Genomic DNA, 13,131 nt, shown 5'->3' on the forward strand with positions numbered 1-13,131 from the left:
CCAGCAAGTCATGAAGGGCTGCTCTTACATTCTCCCTGTAAAATGTTTTGCTATTAATGTATTGTTCCCTCAATGATCATAAGACTTCCAGTCCCTGAATCCCTAAATCTTGTTTCTCCCTCCACCATGCTTCACAGTGGGGATGAGGTTTTGGTGTTATTGTGTAGTGTTATTTTTCCATGGAACATTGTATTGTGCATTTTTGTTAAACAGTTCTTCTTTTTTTCTCATCTGTCCACAGAAGATTTTTCCAAGTTCCCCAGTTTTTTGGACATCAGCATCTTCCTTTGCAGTTCTTTCATGTACACAGTTCTTGTTCAGTTCAGTTGTTTCTTCTTTTCTGTAGGTCATTTGCTTTACCCTGGGGTTCAAATTCACCTGACATTGCCCATTGCACTCCTGGAGTGATCTTAACAGGACACATAATCCTAAAGAGACTTGCAACAGTCCTTAATTTTTCTCTTTTTTCATACAGGATTGATGTATACATCAATCCTGTATGAAAAAAGAGAAAAATTAAGGACTGTTGCAAGTCTCTTTAGTCTCTTTAGGATTATGTGTCCTGATTAGGTCTTCTGAGTTCTTCTAAAGCATGGTTCACATAATCCATTCTTTCTGGTAAAGAACAGATTTGTCAGGTGTTAGGCTTTGTGTGTCTTTATTTAATGGCCTAAGCACCTGTGAAACTCACACTTCCAATCACATCTCCTTAATTAAAACACTTTTTGCCTTTTTAGAAAACCATTAGCTTTTAGAAAAGTAATTTCCACAGAGGATAACATTTTTTCTAGCCTTTGGATGTTTACTCAGTGTGCTTAATTGAAGACCTGAACAACATTACTGAGTGTGTTATTAGTTTAGTTACATTGTCTATAATACAGGAAATTCTAAAGGTTTCACTTTTTCTTGCAACTGTAACACCTAATGAATCTGTTTGAGAGAAAGACAATAGTGTGTAAAATTGCATCAAGGCAAAGGGGACAACATGTTTTTAGATATTAGTTTATTTTTATTGGTCACAGACAAAAACAATAGATAAAGCAGTTGGTGTATTTTGCTGTTGCAGTGTGTAGGTTGAGAGCAATCAACTAGTGTACAAACTATACAAAAGCATACAGGAGCTGCACATTAGGTGCTTCTAATAAAGTGACTGCTGAGTTTAGTTTTTCGGCAGAACCTAAAAAAACAGTTTTAAAGTACTTCATTTTTCTACAAGTGAAGACAACTGCTTTTGTAAATGATCAGGGAAGAGTAGAATCCAAAAGTTCAGCGTTTTAAGGATTTGTTCTAAGAGTTCCAATTTCTGGAACTTCTTTTGTCCAAACTTAACAGACAGCTGGCCAAACCACATATACAATATGCTAAACATCTTACACTTCTGGACAAAGCGAATACTTCACCCAAAGCTCTCCTAGAATGGTCAGAATCAACAACTTTTTCTACACCATGACTACACACTGATGGAATAACTAAAAACACTACTAGCTTCTGTTTTTTAAGTGTTCAGTGTGACAGTCTGTCATAATACTCATATTATATACTTATTTATACAGGCAATTTTTCCATAATTAGTACATAGCCACTAGAATATAAATTATTACAGGGGTAATGTTATTTTTTTGGGTATGAACATTACTGAAACACAAATATAATAGGCCTGTAACTTTCTTCTGTCTGGGTATGGCCACAACACCTCATCTACATCACAAGCAGTGTTCTCCCTTTCCAGACAGTGAGGGAAGTACCGTCTGGAGTGACGTATTAACCCCTGGCACACTCCCTCATCAGTGTCACCACTGGCCTCCTCTATTGCCTGGAGAAGCTGGATGCAATGGTGGGGCTGCCATTCATATACATTCCTCCTCCATGCTGAAAAAACTCCTCAATAGGAGTGATTTTGCCACCACGCTGGCCAGGAACACAGACAATGACACAGTGTCATAATGTATAAAGTATAATGTTCCTCCCCCCTGCGGTTAAAGCCCAACTTTGTCAGTGTAAAGGAACTTTCCCCAGCAGCTGCATCTAGCTCCATCACCCTCTGAAACCAAGCATTACAGCATTGACAGTATTAAATACACAAAATACTCAATATTATGTTGCACAGGGCAATGGATTACAGTACCAGTGAGAGGATAGCATACCTGCTAAGTGCAGTTGCTTCACCCGTTTAGAGTTGCGCTGAAACTGGACCCTGTGTATCTGCTTCACGCTTACTTGATGTTTATGATGCAGATGGCCCACTGCAGATAAACTCACGGAATGGATATTTCAAAATGTGACATTGTCTGTAATGATGTATTGTCATATTTGTTGAAGGTGTATGCTGTTGTCTGCTCTGACCATGTTGACAACTAGGCTGGTTTTATCAAAGTACAAAGTACAAAACCACACACCTCAAATGCAAAATACCTCATATATACTGCAAAATGAAGCCCTGCAACCAAAAATTACATATAGCATTTTCAAAAAAACTCCATGTCATTCATATTACCAGATTTTTGTCTATCCAGCTACACACTGTTGGGCATAATGAAAAGCACTCTCATCTTTAGTAAGCTTTGCCATAATACTGAAATAGTTTAAAAGGTAGAAAATTCTGCAAATACTTCTGTATTTGCTGAATTTTCTACCTTTGAAACACACATGGTGCTTTTTTTTTTTTCACCAAACAAGTCAGTGCAACATATGCACAGCAGATATATTTACATTGGAGTGAATAAAATATGCTCACAAAAAAATAACAATAAACAAAAAAAAAATGACAGGAAAAAATGTGCAGAAAAAATATATCTAAAAACAAAAAGGCAAGAAAAATAATTAGGCAGCATCTTGCTCAACAGCTGTGTCTGGCCGCAACACCTTGTCCACATCACAGGCAATATCTTCCTAGACATCGGGAGAAGAGGTGCCTTGAGTGTCTATTCCCAAATCGCACCCACATCTATTTCATCATATGCCTTTGCACAAGAGATATGCGCACAAAGGGTTACGCGGTTGTATTTCCACCATGCTGAAAATAGCTCTTCTATGGGGTTCAAAAATGGTGGGTATGGTGTGAGGTATTGCATGAGAAATAGAGGTCAGCAAACCAGGTTTGGACAGGGGCTGCACAATGAAAGCTTACATTGTCCCATACTACAATGTACCTGTTTATTTGATGGTTTGCATCATACATACATTGTGGTGTTCCCACCACGTTGGCCAGGAACATCTATAATGGCTCTGTGGCCAATGATGTTTTTTCCCCTTCCTCTGGTCTTTGCTAGGTTGAACCCAGCCTGTTTCCTAGTGTACTGGATAACACAAAATTGACCGCTTTTTGTTCTTTGTTTTAAGGGAATACTGGAAATGGATGTTCATGCAATCCCACATGACTTCATCTTTATAGATCCTCTCACTCTTTCTCCCCCTCTTTTTTTCATCCTCCCTCTTCTTCTCACTGCAAAGTCTTCCATTGTTATTATTTAAAAAAAAAACATGCTCACCTGTGGTGTTTTTATAGTTCTTACTTCCTGATTGAAGTGGTACTAATTAACCATTGAGGTGTTTGGCCAGGTGGCACATACAGTTGAAACCAGAAGTTACACTACTTTACACTACATACACTATTTAAAAACACATATGTTTTTTTTTATTGTCTGACCTGAATTTAGAATAAACTTTTCCAGTTTTAGATCAATTAGGATTACCAAAATAATTTCTAATAATTTCTATTCATTTTTTTGGGCCTTAGCAAATGCAAATGACTAAATGAAGTCTTTCGCCTCTTGTAGACATCACACAGTATCCCTGTAAAGTGCGATTATGGGGACTCAAACAAAACCCAATGAAAGAAAATCTTGCCTTTGTTTGGTGCTCGAGTATGAAATCTGTGTGTAATGGTAGCTTAGAACAGTTTTATATCTAAGTTCCCTTACCTGTTTTTAATGGTACTTTGGGAGATGGATATGCTTTTTAGCTCCTTATTCATTGTGACATTTAATCATCCAAAGAGTTCCAGCACAGAGTATGAAGCATATATCTTTTCTACAAATACCTGTACTGCAAATATGTAATCCCTTTTCCTAAAGAACCATCATGCACCATAATGACACAGATGCCAGCTTTGTTAATTCTCCTATATTCTCCATGCTGTAAACCTTAAAATTTGTTTATTTATTTATAGATAGTTAGGCATTTTCTTTGGCTTTGAATTCAGTAAAAAGTTGTTTGCATACTTATTTAGAGGAGAGCCACCCATTATACATTTTTGTCAAAAGTAAAAATGTCACACCTAAAATTGTTGATACACAATTTCTGGAACTTATTATAAAAGTATCTGCAAAATAGCAAGCAAAAGAGATTTTGAGAACAGATATTGAGATATTGAGATAATAGATAATGAGATTTATGTACAAGTTTTACCATCTACAGCATTGTCATTTTTTATGTGTTCTGTTTCTATATCCAAATCCTTGTTGGAAAAATGTGTTCTTTGTATCCATTTCTTAGTAATCGATGGACCAACCCAGCTTATAGTGCGTGACATATCCGACACAGTGGCATTTGTGGAGTGGACACCACCCAGGGCTAAAGTGGACCAGATTGTCCTGCGTTGTGGATTAGTTGGAGATGACGGACCCAAGACCACGTTCCGCTTGGAGCCCACTCTGAGCCAGTACTCCCTGCAGGTCCTGCGACCTGGCTCCAGATATGAGGTCTCTGTCAGCGGAATTCGCAAGGGCAATGAGAGTGGATCCATATCTGCTGAGTTTACCACGGGTGAGCACATGTCTGGCACAAACAGAATGACCAGCTTGACAGCTGCTGTTACATTTTTCCTAAATACTTTAATATTGCCAAACTTTGCCAAAAAATTAAATTTACTCAATATTCCCCATACCCAAAATTTTGTCGGCCAGCCAAGACATGTTTGTAGTTCAAAGTTTTTCTCTGCAGCTACATAGTTAATACAGCCGAATACTTAAAATAAAAAAGTTCAAATCCATCTCTAGAGTACACATGCATCTGCCCTTACATGATTTTTACTAATTTTTCTTTTGATTTAATTAGCTTTTTTGCGTTATTACAAAACATATTTTGTGAGGAGAGAAATTTTGTAATTTCCAAAAAATCATCCATCCCTCACATGCAACTTAAATTACTTCTGTAATTGCCACCAAGATGTTTACAGAGGATCCTGTAAGTCCTGTAAGTTGCAAGGTGGTGGAGGAGCTGCTGCAGTTTGGACTTGGTTTAGCCCACTTTTGCTCCAAGTTCAAGTTATAATGCTTGCGTGATCTGTATAGTAGCTGCTTTCGTTGTTGGACAGGGCTTAGCATGGGCGTGCTTACTATTGTGTTGCTAATGATGGTTGCTAGATAAGTGCTATGGTAAGTGGTTGATTTGGTGTTGCTAGTTTATCACTAAGGTGTTGCTAGATGGTTGCTGTAGGTGGTGTCACAGTACCGTATCCTTAGTAGATTCTGTTGTGTTGCTGAGTGGTTTTCAGATAGGTTTTAGATAGGTAATAAGTGATTGTAATGGTATCCCAAGTGGTTTCCATGGTTGTTGGATGGTACCTATGCTATGTGGTTGATAAAGTATTTTTGGTTGTTGCTGTGGTATTTCTTAGTAGTTGCTAGGGTATTGTTTATAGTTACTAGGCAGATGCTGTTGCATCTGAGGTGGTTGCCCAGGTGTTGCCAAGTAGTTGCTGGGGTTCCCCATGTGGTTGGTTGGATGTTACTATTTATGTTTTATTTGTGTATTTCTGTTATTGTGACATTAAAAGAATGCAGAGACATCTGCACCCATTTACAAATCTGTATACAAACCTCATTAGCACCAGGCTAATCAATCTGGAGTTGGATTGGTTTTAATATCTTTGCTATGGCCAACTACAATTAATAATACAGTCTGTCACAGTTCAGAACTACCCCACTCACAAATCTTGCAACCATTACTCTAAAAGGCTGTAATCATCTATATGTCTGAGCCTTCATAATTACAATGGTTCCCAAAACAAACTGAATTACATTCAAGGAAATTAGTAAAAAATAAGCTTTAGTAAACAAATTAGAGATTTTGGATTTGTATTACTGTATTTTTAAGCAGGTTGTAAGGGACAATCTGAAAAGGAAAATAGATTATCAAGATATGGGGAACAAAGAGATGTGCATTTTGGTTATTAACCATAATAGCCTGTACATTGTTTTCTAGCTGAACATTTTTACACATGCTGTAAGCTGCACTGTAAACAAGAAAACATGCATAATGCGTCAAACCTCTGATGACCGGTCTGAGTAGCCCAACCATTTTCAGTTCTTTCGTTTTTCTCAGAGATTGATGCACCCAAGAACCTACGGGTGCTTGAACAGACCTCGACCACGTTGGAGCTGGAGTGGGACAACAGCGAGGCAGATGTGGAGGGCTATCATGTGGTCTACAGCACTTTGGCCGGAGACCAATATGACAAGGTTGTTGTCCCACGTGACGAAGGGGCCACCACTAAAACCACTCTCATCGGTGAGCCTAACCATAGTACTGTTTTCATGGTGCGGAAAAACAGAACAAAAGGGTAGCTTAAACAGCTGAAATGGTAAGTGTGCTGATGTGTTCCTGCATTGCAACAAGAGGTTGTGTCGAGTTTTTCTTTTTCTTTTTTACCTCATAGCTCTTCCTATAAAAATTACAGTCTAAACTGAAAAGAAAATCATGGCATGTTCAATTTTTAAAAGGATTTTGAAAGAATCTTTTAAGTGTCCCTTAACCAATTTAGTTTTTAGACACTGATTATACATACTTTTGTTAATGCTAGCATAGTTTGAAAAGAGAACATATTGGAGTCCTGGACAGGTTTGTTTTTTATGGCCAGGCCTGAAATGTACCACCTGCCGGAAACCACTTTCAATTACTCAAAATGTATCCATCCATCCATCCATCCATCCATCTACCTACCCACCTACCTACCTATCCACCTACCCACCTACCTGCCTACCTACCTACCTACCAACCTACCTACCTGCCTACCTATTTCTCAATCACCCTCTCTTTCCCTTCTCAGACCTGCAGCCTGGTACAGAATATGGCATTGGGATATCAGCCATTCTTGGCACCAACCAAAGCGTCCCAGCCACGATGAATGCCAGGACGGGTAAGCAATGCGAAGATCAGATTAAACTCAGCTCTCAGAAAATGCTAGCATATAATAAAATTATAACAAATAATTTATAATCATTAATAATGTTTATAAAGTTTTTTTTCTGTGTTTGTGTGAATGTGAATCCAACTTATTTGGATAATATTAGATATTTACTATTCAAATTAATACAATACAATACAAATAAAATACATGAGTAGACCCCAAAACAAATCTTATATTTAAAACATAAAGTTAAATCTTAATTTAATTAATGTACTAAAAATGTGCACATTTTAATCACAGAAATTCAAGGTATTCCCTTTTTCAGAGCAGGTGGTCATTCCACATCCTAAGCCTGATTTGTATTTTCTTTTCTGCAGGTTTGGATATTCCTATGGACTTGATGATTACTGATTCCACAGAGAATACTATCTCTTTGCTCTGGGGCATGGTCCAGGGACCCATAGATCACTACAGGGTGACTTACACCTCAGCCAGTGGAGTGACTACTGAGGTGACCGTGCCCAAAGACATAAACAGAACCATACTAAGTGGCTTGGAGCCAGGCACAGAATACACCATCACAGTCACAGCCCAGAGGGGCAGGCAGCAAAGCTCCGCTGCCACGATCGATGCTTTCACAGGTAACTTGCTGTAGTCCTGTGGATATCATGCATAATGCAGGTCTATCACTGTAGGCTATAGGATACCATGCATTATTAGTATGATAAGTATGTATGTCAACATACATGCAAATTATATATTGAAAGAGGTGTAGTGATACTTTAAAGAAATAAATAGGCAAAAATTAAATTTTACTCCCCATTTAATAAATGTAATCATTCTGTTTGTGTTGGCTATGTCCAAAACTGAAGGTACAGTGAAAAATGACACCCAATGGAAATAGTTATCTTTTTTTTCATATTTGAACATATGGACATTGGATCTTAATTTTAACAATATTGAAAGACGGAGGTCATATAAAGCTGAATCATCCAATTGCCAACATGGCCAGGACAGGCCATCCAAGTTCAGCCCAAGAGCAGACCGCAAAATGCATAAAGAGGTCTCCAACAGCCCTAAAATGTCATTGTGGGACCTACATGATGATAGCACTCACTTTAAAAATTAAGAACAAACCAAACTTAAGTTTCAATAATATGACACTCTTTAAATATGTTCTAAACATTTGCAACTGATATGCTGCGCCAGATTTTAATTGAGTCATTTAAAGTAATAATAAATGTGGGTGTGTCTTAACTCACAAGACAATTGCATTTCTATTATTTGCAGTTTACAGAATATTTTTCATTTTATTTGCTAAGTTATAGTAACTCATTTTATTATTGTTAAAATGAAGATACATGTGTTTAAATATCTATTAAATATATAAAAAATGTGCATGTTGCCCATGCTTGGTGTTAGTGCCTTAGAAGGGTGGTGATGAATGTACCTGTAACCAAACCACCTCTGAAACAAGCTTAAAAGGCAACAGTGCACCACTTTGCACCAAACTATGGACAACTGACTGCTTTCTCTCTGCTTATAAATACATACAGTTGCATCCAGAGTGTACATACACTCATCATGGACAAGAATATCATGGCAGTATAGGGGTTTTCAGTGATTCAATTGAACTATTCTTTGTTGAATGAGTATACAACTTAATTTAATACAGGGTTGCAGTTAGACATACAGCACATCAAATCTAATTGGTTAAATGTCCTTTAGCATGTTGCACTTGAAGATTTTATTAGCAGATTTATGGTTAGATACTTGACCATTCTTCTTGGCAAAATTAGTAGAGGTTAGTTCAATTTGTTGGTTTATCTGCCATTCCTCAGCCACCTTTATTTAGTTTCAGCATTCTAGCTGATGGTTTGAGGTAAGCCTAAAGAATTCTGAAATAGCCCTTGTCTCTTTATTATTCCATTCCCTTTGTGCAATGTACCATTTCCAGAACTATACTTAACATTCTTTATTCTTTAACATAGATACTTATATTTTTTTTCCAAAAAAATGTGGACGTCCACAAGAAACAAACAGTTAAACGAATTTGTGCGCTAAAAAGAAAAAAAAACGTATATAAAGCGACAGTCATTGTGCTCAGTTTTGCACTGAGCTTCCATTGTACCGTGTGTTGGTCACTCACACATATGTATGTTGAACACTCATTCTGCCACAGAAAAAGGACAGTCTTTATTGAATTTATTGGTTTTCAATGAATTATTGAAAACCTAATATTGTCAAGACATTCATGTCTGTGATGACTGTATATAAGTTTCTAACTACTTCTAAAAATGAGTTCTAGCTTGATGTGTACTCATCTGTGAACCTTTAAACACATAGAAAAAAGTATTTATTTTATTAGTTTCAGCTTTATTTGTTATCAAGGACTTTGTTTTATACAAACACTGTCTAAATATTAAATATAGAAACACTTGGATGGACCACAAACATATATCACCATAAAGTATTATTTGGGTGGTGAATCATTCTCAGCACTGTAGTGACGCTGACATGGTGGTGATATATGTTTGTCTAAGGTGGTCCTGTGGGCTCATGTCCATTGAATAATATGGTAAAGGAGGGAAATAAAGTATGCAGAGGAACAGATGGAGAACCACAAAGTGCTTCTATATGGTGAGTGGGGCTGATTAAAAAGACAACGTGTGTATAAACAAGGATGTAATATTAATATTATGGCTGATTAGTGCATATCATTGTTAAAATTCTACTTTTCAATCTTTTTCCAGACATTTTACACACAGGTATTAGTAAAAGATTGTTGTAAAATAACATGTACACATCAGCAACTGTATGAAGAGTTATTTACATTGACATAATATTTATAATATGGCCTGTGTACACCACATTGGTTTTGTAATGAAGCAATTGTGATGTTATTTCAGTGTTAATTCAAGGGCTTTAAGAAAAATATTGATATAACTCTTCCTGTTAACAAAATCATCCATTTCTTTACATAGCCCATTCATTTTTAAAGACTCAAAATTCATCGGACAATTGACTGAAAAGCAGTTTCATGGCCTGCAACATCAAAGGGCGTGGAAGACTGTGGAGGACAGCTAAAGTTGATGATTGCAGAAATCTTTCTTTGGTGCAGAACAACTACACACATGGACAAAATTGTTGTTACCCCTTGGTTAATGAAAGAAAAACCCACAATGGAATTTGCCTGCATGTTGACAAGCCCCAAAGCTTCTGGGAGAATGTCCTATGGACAGATAAGACAAAACTTTTTTCCAAGGCACATCAGCTTTATGTTCACAGATGGAAAAATGAAGCATATCAAGAAAAGAACACTGTCCCTACTGTGAAACATGGAGGAGACTCTGTTATGTTCTGGGGCTGCTTTGCTGCATCTGGCACAGGGTGTCTTGAATCTGTGCAGGGTACAATTAAATCTCAAGGCTATCAAGGGATTCTAGAGAGAAATGTGCTGCCCAGTGTCAGAAAGCTTGGTCTCAGTCGCAGGTCATGGGTCTTGCAACAGGATAATGACCCAAAACACACAGCCAAAAACACCCAAGAATGGCTAAGAGGAAAACGTTGGACTATTCTGAAGAGGCCTTCTATGAGCCCTGACCTAAATCCTATTGAGCATCTTCGGAGGGGCTGAAACATGCCATCTGGAAAAGGCACCCTTCAAACCTGAGACAACTGGAGCAGTTTGCTCATGAGGAGTGGGCCAAAATGCCTGCTGAGAGGTGCAGAAGTTTCATTGACAGTTACAGGAATCGTTTGATTGCAGTGATTGCCACAAAATATTAAGTTAAGGGTACCATCATTTCTCTCCAGGCCTGTTTCAGTATATTTTTAAATAATTATGTTGAAGCATGGTTGAAAAGCAATATCTGACTTTCATTGGTTAATTTTCATAGCAAGTTATTTCTGTGACCATTGTGGGTTTTTCTTTTATTAACCGAGGGATACCAACAATTTTGTCCATGTGTGCAGCAGGATGAATTCTGAAGTGTATAGATCTGCACTTTCTGCTCAGATCCAGTCATGCTGGGAAGATGATGACACTTTACAGTGTGCATGGGTCATGAATCAAACATACTGTGAAAGCAACCCAAAAGATTCTTAAGGCTCAGAAATTCAGTGTTCTCAAATGGCAGAATGTCACCTGACCTCAATACAATTGAGCATGCTTTTTACTTACTGTAAGACAAAAATGAACACAGAAAGACTCGCAACTGAAAGCTGAAAAGCAATTACAAAAATATATTTATATACAACAAAATATTAAAAATGTCACTGTCCAAATACTTGTGGAACCAACTGTGTTAACACTTGTACCTTTCTTAAACTCCAATGAACTTATTGTTTGTTCACATCTAATAATGGTTATTAGTTCATTTTTATTTAGTTTATTTTAATGACTTGCTATTGAGTGAGTTGAGTATTGAGTATTAAGTTATTATAAAGCATTCAATCTTTATTGTAAATGTCCGCAAACAGACTTCTTCAGTCTTTCTCCATGGTGTCATTGCTGGTGTATTTTGCCTTCAAAAAAGCCAAACACATATTCATCATGAGACGACAAAGCAACTTTTTTTCCAGTCATTGTCTAAAGAATGCTTCTTTTGTTTTGCACTGGAACTAAAAAAATGATGTAGCTTAGAAGTAATGTACATTTGTAAATATTAATTTGCATTATGCAAAATATGTGGCTAAATATTCACAAACTTGCATCAAACCACATTGAATGAAATATTTTCTCTGTGTGATTGTGGCCCTTTATAACACACTGTATATCTCTCTATCAAAATAATACAATTCTACTACTGTATATGTGACTTCATTTCATACAAAACGTACACCTTTTTGCTGAACTATTCCTTTTAGCTGGCTACTCACTTTTTTCCATGTGTTTCTTTTACCAGCAGAGATAAGTCCACTGGTTTTCATAAAAATCATTCAGTTAGGGTATATTGATTATACATTATGTATGATAAATAAAACAACTAAATAAAATTATGCATAGTATGATAATGATAAATCAATGTATTGTTCTAATACTTGATCTGTGTAATATTCTTGATCTGTGTAATCTACTGTAAAAATACTGTGCTTTCTTGGCATTTCAATCCTGTTAATTCTTCTGAATGGTTATGCTACCATCTAGCCCTGTTTTTTTCTTAACAAATCAAATCATTTACACATCAAAACCTAATTTACCTGCCAGACTTGCCCAGTCATCAACTACGATTTTTTCCTTTTTTGGCATGGCCACGAAGACTTATATCAACTTTTTGCTGTCATTTCATTTCATCTCCATATTCTTCTTTTCTTAAAAATCCCTCATCTACTCAGTGAAAGATGCCATCCACCTTCTGTGCCAACTTTGCATTCTCTCTGCCGTGACATTCATTCAGCATAATTCATTCTGCTTCTCTGAGAAGATTCACAGATCAGCAAAGAGTTTCTTCTTCATAGTTGCCAGCGATCTTTGAGGACGTGTTGTCATCTTGTAGTTCACCATTCACATCTTGATGAGGCCTGAGTCTAAGCCACTTTTGTGTATTGAAATAACATCAGAAGATTGGAAATCTCACAAAAATGACCCATGTCATTTGTCGGTTGATTGACAAATCAACTTTGCAGTAGGCAGCTAGCAAAAAATGTCAGGGCAAATTAGTGATGTCAAATAAGTGTGTTAGTGTTAGCTTGTTCAGTGGTTGCTCTAGGCTTTCTCTGTGTGTGTAGTATTGACAGACAGGAAAGATAATCCCATCATTATCTATTACTACTTTTTTTTTAATTCCTATTAATGATGTACAGATTTATAAGGGTATGGAGAGAAAATATTAAGATTGATCACTTTACATGTCAACACCACACTTACCAAATTTTTTTTTTTTATTTTGGCAAAAGCGGAGACTACTAAAAACCTGAAGCCTTTTGTTGTTCTTGCTTTGTGCATAATCAAACACATCAAGGAAGATAATTGTGGAAGCAGTTGTTATTAGGTTTTGTGT

General features: G+C 36.8%; 1 protein-coding gene across 3 annotated transcripts in view; it reads left to right on the forward strand.

The window, feature by feature from the left end:
* tnr (tenascin R (restrictin, janusin)) overlaps positions 1–13,131 on the forward strand; it is a 142,087-nt gene that overhangs the window by 98,556 nt on the left and 30,400 nt on the right. For 2 of the 3 annotated variants that reach the window (XM_072688249.1, XM_072688248.1), the window contains exons 7-10: positions 4,495–4,764; positions 6,307–6,510; positions 7,049–7,138; positions 7,507–7,770. In XM_072688249.1, coding sequence (XP_072544350.1) covers positions 4,495–4,764; positions 6,307–6,510; positions 7,049–7,138; positions 7,507–7,770 — 828 coding nt within the window. The remainder of the gene's footprint in view (positions 1–4,494; positions 4,765–6,306; positions 6,511–7,048; positions 7,139–7,506; positions 7,771–13,131) is intronic. The other variant, XM_072688250.1, reaches the window with a different exon arrangement.

This window comes from Salminus brasiliensis, chromosome 9 (assembly GCF_030463535.1).
Source record: "Salminus brasiliensis chromosome 9, fSalBra1.hap2, whole genome shotgun sequence".
NCBI lineage: Eukaryota > Metazoa > Chordata > Actinopteri > Characiformes > Bryconidae > Salminus > Salminus brasiliensis.